General features: G+C 38.5%; 1 protein-coding gene across 1 annotated transcript; it reads right to left on the reverse strand.

Annotated features, from left to right (window-relative positions):
• Window positions 1-1,695: 1,695 nt before the first annotated feature.
• LOC105017585 (4-galactosyl-N-acetylglucosaminide 3-alpha-L-fucosyltransferase 9-like) lies at window positions 1,696-6,159 on the reverse strand. The gene is made up of 2 exons (XM_010882293.4): window positions 5,991-6,159; window positions 1,696-3,151 (listed from the first exon to the last, which is right to left on the reverse strand). Exon 2 carries the CDS (start codon window positions 3,141-3,143, stop codon window positions 2,064-2,066), a length of 1,080 nt encoding a protein of 359 aa, XP_010880595.2. The 5' UTR covers window positions 3,144-3,151; window positions 5,991-6,159; the 3' UTR covers window positions 1,696-2,063.
• Window positions 6,160-7,116: the final 957 nt, after the last annotated feature.

Consider the following 7,116-nt stretch of genomic DNA (forward strand, 5'->3'; position numbering starts at 1 on the left):
CAGTGCCATCAATGAGAACTGGAGCATGACTGCAGCCTTTAGACTTATTCTAACAGCAAAATGCAAATTCCAGTGTTGCAACTTATTCTTATTGTGGCTACGCTCACAATAGGTCTTTGGCAGCCGATAAAAACTAAAAACATCAAGAAAGGAGGCCTCCAACACTTCAATTCTGTCATGCCAAAATAGTAAAATGTACTACAAACTAAATAGTTTTTTTCTTCACCAGATTATTCATCCTGGTCAGCTTTTCATATAGTGAACACATTAGATATAATATACAACAGTTAAGAAATATTCTTATTCAACCAGCGGTTTAAAAACATGCATACATTTTTATCCTCGCATTGAAAGTCTCTGGGACAAGATACATTTAACAAAAGGTATCATCTGACCCACAGGCTGGAGATCATTGACTTAATTGGGGGTTTCTGAAAACTTGGTAAATTATTTAGCTGCATTATAGCATGTTCATGCAGTGAAAAGCCTCCTTCATTTGGTCAAGTACAGATGGGGTTACAACTAAACAGAAAATACTTGGTTACGCTTCTCTTGATCTTGTAAACCCTGAACCATGCATCCTGCTCTACAACTACTTAATTCCCTCAAATTCATTGAGAGTATGAAAACATACAAATGGCCACTTCCATGATTGCTTGAAAAGAAAATACAAAAGGAGTCATGCCTTTACGTTTTGTTTTTTAAACATTTAATGTTGTTAAAACATTGTCACTTAAGCATCCGATGACACAACTCATTTCTAGGTAGCTTAGTCCTGAAGACAGATATGCCAACTTGAATAAATAATTGCTCAGTTTGCTAATAGTTGGTAATGTTTCACTGTAGATAGTAATTTGTGATAGAAGGACGATCAAGTCAAACCAGTAACCCTGAGAAATAAACAGCTCAGCTAACTGAATACAACTGTTGCATTGGCTTTAGTTGTACTAGCTACTGCTGGGCTGAGAAGTGAGAAATGTAAAAAAAATATGTAAAAGAAAAAACAAGTTTAAAACAATTTCTTAATCCTACAAAATGTTTATTTTAAAATAAAAGTAATTTAAAATTGATATTTAATAAAAAATAAACATTTGGTCAAACAAACCCCAACAGGGGGGTTGGGTGCTGATTCAGGGGATGTAATCAACAAGAGGTAATCAACATGCTGCTCCCTTCATTGTAATGTCAGATCTTTTTCATGCTTCTACTGCTCAACAACTTTACTAAAGACATTTCAAGGGCACATATCATTAGATTACATTTTTATAATGTAATTCAATTCTCTGAGTAGCAGACACATTTACATTCCATTTTTGTTTTGTTAGCTAGCTTAAGTATCTTCCACAGTTCAGATCCTTAGCAAATTAGCCGACAAGATCTGACGTTACACCCAGGGTTGCCAAATTTCACTGACAATATACTGGCCAATCAACCTGCAGAGTCCATATAAACAGCCAAAACGCTACTTCTATACAACCCTATCTGGAAACATCCGCATTTGGCAACACTGGTTTGCTGTGTCTCATAGTACAGTCAAGAGCATGGAGGAAACCCCAGGAAATGGACCGTTACACAAGGAGAGCTGGACAGGGCCATAGAAGTGCACCAACCCATCAGCAGGACCGGTATCTGCTCCTTTGTGTGAGAAGGAACAGGAGGAGCACTGCCAGAGCCCTACAAAATGACCTCCAGCAGGCTACTGTCAGGGAGTGCATGCAGGCACATGGGGGCCAAACACACTACTGAGTTGCCATGATGAAATTCACACAGTGGAAACACCCATCGCACCCATTTAAGCCCTGCATCTACTTAAAAACAATTGACATCAATGTTTAATATAGATGAAGTTATTAAAAATACACATAATTCACATACATTGTAGATAAAAAAAAAAACATTTATAATATGCTTGATGATGAACCTATGAATATTTTTTAAGTATCTGACTCCAGAAATATATACAGCCTTTTCTTTAACATAAATATAGGATAATGTGGCAATGTGAATGTTAAGATACTAACCATTGCATGTTTATTCTCAATGGCTAATCATTAAGTGACTGTTCACCCAAAATGCCACTTGTAAATATCATGAACAACCCTGTAATCTCTGTGTTTGCCTACATGGTCACAGGCATAGCAAATAGCTTGGATGAATTCTTGATTTAGCTGAACCAGATGGCGCTGAGCAGAGAAGTTTTTACGCCACTGAAAGTAGCGCAGATATGCAGAGTCATCCTTATCCAACTTCAGGAGGAATTCTGCCACTGCTTTGGCATTGGGAAAGTCATTAACGTGGATGAAGGAATCTCCAGGGACAAAGACCTCATAGTTCTGTCGCGGTGGGCCTAATACTACTGGCACAGTACCGGCTACAAGTGGTCCATTTAATTTCTCAGTGATGTAGTCTTTGTGGATTGAGTTCTCAAAGGACAGGAAAAACTTACAGCTGGAGAGTACTGAAAAGTAGTCCTCAGATCTTAAATTACCCAAGTCTTCCACCTTAATATATTTAACAAGTTCACTGTAATATTTACTCCTTACCCCCGTTTCGGTTTCAGCGTTGTTGTCATCCACAATCCAGCAAACTAGTTTATCCTTCTTTGGCAGAACGAAGTCCTCACCCATGCCTTTCCTTGCGGTCAAGCGCCAACGCACAGGGATGTCTGCATCCTCCCTATAACTCAAGGTCAAGTTGAAAAGGTTCTCTATACCCGGTATCTTTACTGTGTTTGTAGGTGATTCCATGTGGTACCAGATCCACTCCTGGAATGGTGGTCGAATTGAAGGCAAGTTGGTTAAATCGTTTTTGATGGATTTGTGAAAAATGAGCACACTGTCCGCCTCTTCATAAAGAGATTGATCATCTGTCAGGTGGCAACCATCGATGTTGAACAAAGTGGCGCAATCACTAAAATCAAATTTGCGATTTTCAGGCCAGAACCACAAAAGCATCATGGGTTTCTCTGGCTGCTTCTTAGACAAGGAGCTGTTCTCATGTTTCCTTGAGTAAGAAACTGACACAGCAGGATGGGGAGGGCAGAGCCGAGATGGAACCGATTTATAGTACATTAGAAATAGAATCAGAAATCCTCCTAAACACACAACTGAGAACAGTATGACACGTAACCATCCAGAAAGCATGTTTGGTCCTGCAAAAAGAGAGAATGTAATTACATTTCAATTGTTCATCTTAACAGCAGAGCAGCCCAAGACATCCTTACAGCATGGTCCCAAAACCCTGAAGTGTGCCTCCTAAGATTATATTTAATTCCAAATGGTTTCAAATAAGAATTTTGATTTGGGCCTGTCGTCAGCACACAGCTATATTCTTTAGACCAAACCAGACTACGTTTTTAAACGTAATGGAAGTATGGACCCTCCGAAGTTACTCTAATGACTTTAATGACTTCACCCGTTCAGGTGCACCGGATTCAAATTTAAGCCAATTTGTTTTATTGTTTGGGTTACATAATGGTAGGGGAGTACCTTTTTCCATGTATATTAAAATTGTATTTATATTAAAATTGTATTTATATTAATTTCATAAATTGTTTAATTTGTTAAATTGGTTTACATTACTCAATGTGGTTGGAATTTTGCTCAAACATCCATGTGTCCAAATGTGTAAAAAAATATATATTTTAAAAAACGACATCTTTCCAGTTGGTGTACAAATAGCTGTACAGGCTACACGTATCAAAACAAAGGGGAGCTGTATTTCTCACTGATGTGAAGAGATTGACTCAGCCAGGGGCGTAGTTTATGGGGGGGATGGGGGGGAGGTAACCCCCTCAATATTCAAATCCATCAGTTACAACCCCCCCAATATTTCGACATGAGAATTACAGTAGATCAAATGAAAAGTATGAAGAATTCATATATTTTGTAACAATAATTGTTCCTACTCAAATATGAGTTTGTCATAATCAAATAGGAAAAAAAATAATAATAATACTCCCCTCCATTGAACCGATTGGTAACGCCCAAGGCGCACTTTTTCCAAAACAACGCGAGTGGAGAGCACACGAGTCACGACGACGGGTAACGTTCAAAAATGAAGAGAAGCTCTGCACAGCGGACTTTATTTAACTGCAGGTCAGAGAGGGATGTAAAAAAACAACAACCATGTACTGAGAATGAGGTATGAGAATATTGTGTAATAGCTAAGTACACACCAGTGAAACCAGATATATTTTAGCTAGCTAATCTCCATTTCAATGTATTTAACTTATAGCTCACTTATCCGTGGCCTATTCAGTGAAGTGGAAACTCTGGTCAGGTTGCTTTTGGTTGTACCAGTGTCATCTTCTGAAGCAGAAAGGAGCTTTAGCGCCCTAAGAAGATTAAAAACTTGGCTACGCTCAAGTATGTCACAAAAGAGACAGAATCATGTGGCAGTTTGTCATGTCCACCAAGACAAGTTGGACCTCTTAGACAACAAGTTGGTGTGCCAAGAATTTGTTGTTGGTTGTGAGAGACGCAAACTGTGTAATCATAATCACTGTTCTGTGCCTTTGAGCAAGTGGTGTATCTAAATTTAATGTTTACAGTTGTTCAAGAGCCCATGTGTTTCCCTTTAAAAAAATTAAATGCATTAAAATGGAATGTAAAAATCTTAAAATAAATGTCTAAATTTTGTCTCTTTCATATTTGTATATGTTGATTTTGTAATCAGTTAAAGCATATAGAAAGAAAGAAAGATGATCCAATAACAATAACCCCCCCAATGTTCAAACCAAATCTACGCCCTTGGACTCAGCACCGGTCTTCTATAATTAAGCAATATTCAATATTTTATTTGTACAACTATGAACTATAATACAAGTGCAGTGAAATGTTAGCATAGCTTAATCATAATCCCAAAATATCACAGTACACAGAATATCTTGGGCAGTTTCTCAAAGCAAGTGATACGTTGTTAATAATTTATATTGAGCTACATTTTGGTAGTAGAAAGAATCACGGCAATATTATAACATGTTAAATACAGTACACTACGTAGGTACGTCGTTTTTATTAGGCTATTCAGAATGAGATGTTTCTCTAACCCACAGGCAATAGGCTTAAGCAACTTTTTCGTTGGCTATTTAAACATATGCAGAAATGTAGCTATTAAATACTCTACTATTAAAGCGAATTCAGTTGAATGTAAGTCGAATATCCGAATTCGCAGCCTACATTAAACTCCCAGCCTACCTAGATTTCCAGCCATATGTGCACGTTTTATAGGAGAAGTTACACTGCTCACATATTCTCTATCCCTACTGGTAAACACAGTCCTTATGATGTGCGAAGTGAAGGAAATGTCAGAATATCCTCAAAAGTACATATAATATGATTGTATCCTTAATGGAGAGAAATGTACGGTTCTTTCATTTCTTAATTTGGTTTAATCTTGGTACCTGAAAGTAAACATTGCATGAAACCCATTTAAACTGTATACCTTCGAATACGGAAATGTGTTCAAGGCTCTCTTTCGTTACACACCAAAGGACGTTTTTTTTGTTTGTTTTTTAAACGTGTCCTCCCGAGGAGTTTCATATAAAATGAATGAGCCAGACTTTGTCTGGTTGTAGGTCGATTTCACCTAAAATTTTGGGAGATTTTAGCACTCGGAAATGAGTTTCGTAGACACTGCCCGCACTAGAAAACACAAAAACGATTTTTGATTCTCCGGAAAAGGTGAGAACTTAATCCGGACTAAACATATAAAAATAACTCGAAACACAAATTACTCGTTGATGATCGGAGATGGATTTAACGCGAACATTTTCTCAAATAAGCACGTGTATTTCAAGAACACTTAATTGTTTCATGAACACTTGTTCGTTTGACATTTGGCCTTGGGAAACATACCTATATAACAATCAAACCTTAAAACTGCAAACCATCGTAAACTATGTTACTTATTCCGCATTCTTTGTTTTTAATCTGTAGTTCGATTATTAATTATTCGTTTATTAATGAAAGAGAGTGTATAAGACTCACCCGTCAACAGGTTATCACAAAGTATTCAGATGTGCTTGGTTTCGTGGTTTATTGGTTTAAACCACTGAACTGCCCCATTCGTTATTAGGCAACAAAATCTTTTTCTGTCAGGCCCTTATTTTATGCCATCCACAGACACTTCCGCCAATATACGCGGAAGGTATCGATTGCAATAAGGTATATTTGCATAGCTGGGCGTTACTTAATATACGGGTTCCTGAATATTAAGTTACGCCACTGAATATAAAGTTACGTCCACCGAGGTTCACTATTGGTCAGTTAATATGGGCTTCCTGAATATTAAGTTACGCCCTGATGTTCGCCATAGGTCATTTTGGGGACATCCTGGTTTGACACAATGTTTAACGCGAGGTGTCATGTATGGGTATGACGTCATTACGTTAAACGTACTAATGGAAGAAATAGAGTTAACTAACGTTCAAACTTTATTTCTGGGTCCATGTGATTTCATAAAATATATTTTGTCAGGATAAAACATTAGCACTGCGCCAACTACCCCTGTTTCCTAGTACTAGTTATCTTTACACCTCTCATGAATGCTGCCAACCAGGCCAGCTGCAATAACTAGTCTTTAATTACTCCATAGCCGGGTTCATGTCGCGACTTTTCATCAAGAGGAACCGCAAAGGAACTATCAACAGTCAAAGGTAGTTAGAATCCTGACTGACAACAGCTCCAGCATGGGACATTCTTCTACTCTTCCCTGCTTTTAGGAAACCCCACCACTGGACATTGGGACATATAGCGACAAACACACACCTCCCCCTTGAGGTATTAACATGACAATGGAGTACAGATCTTGACAGGCAATGATTCCAGCCCTTCATATTTAACAAGTGTCCACCAGGAATGACAAAATTATTTTTACCCCGTACCTCCCCCTTCACCCCCCCTCCCCTTCCATTTTCACTGGGCTGTGGTGGACTGTGGTGGGCTATGGTGGGCTGTGGTGGGCTGTGGTGGGCTATGGTGGGCTGTGGTGGGCTGTGGTGGGCTGTGGTGGGCTGTGGTCCTGAATAAGATGCTCATTTCAGACAATGCTTTTGGTAGTTGCCTTGGAATGAGTCAATCCAAGCCTTACAAAGCAGTTGTGAAGAGCCACTGA

Source organism: Esox lucius, chromosome 18 (genome assembly GCF_011004845.1).
Source record: "Esox lucius isolate fEsoLuc1 chromosome 18, fEsoLuc1.pri, whole genome shotgun sequence".
Lineage (NCBI taxonomy): Eukaryota > Metazoa > Chordata > Actinopteri > Esociformes > Esocidae > Esox > Esox lucius.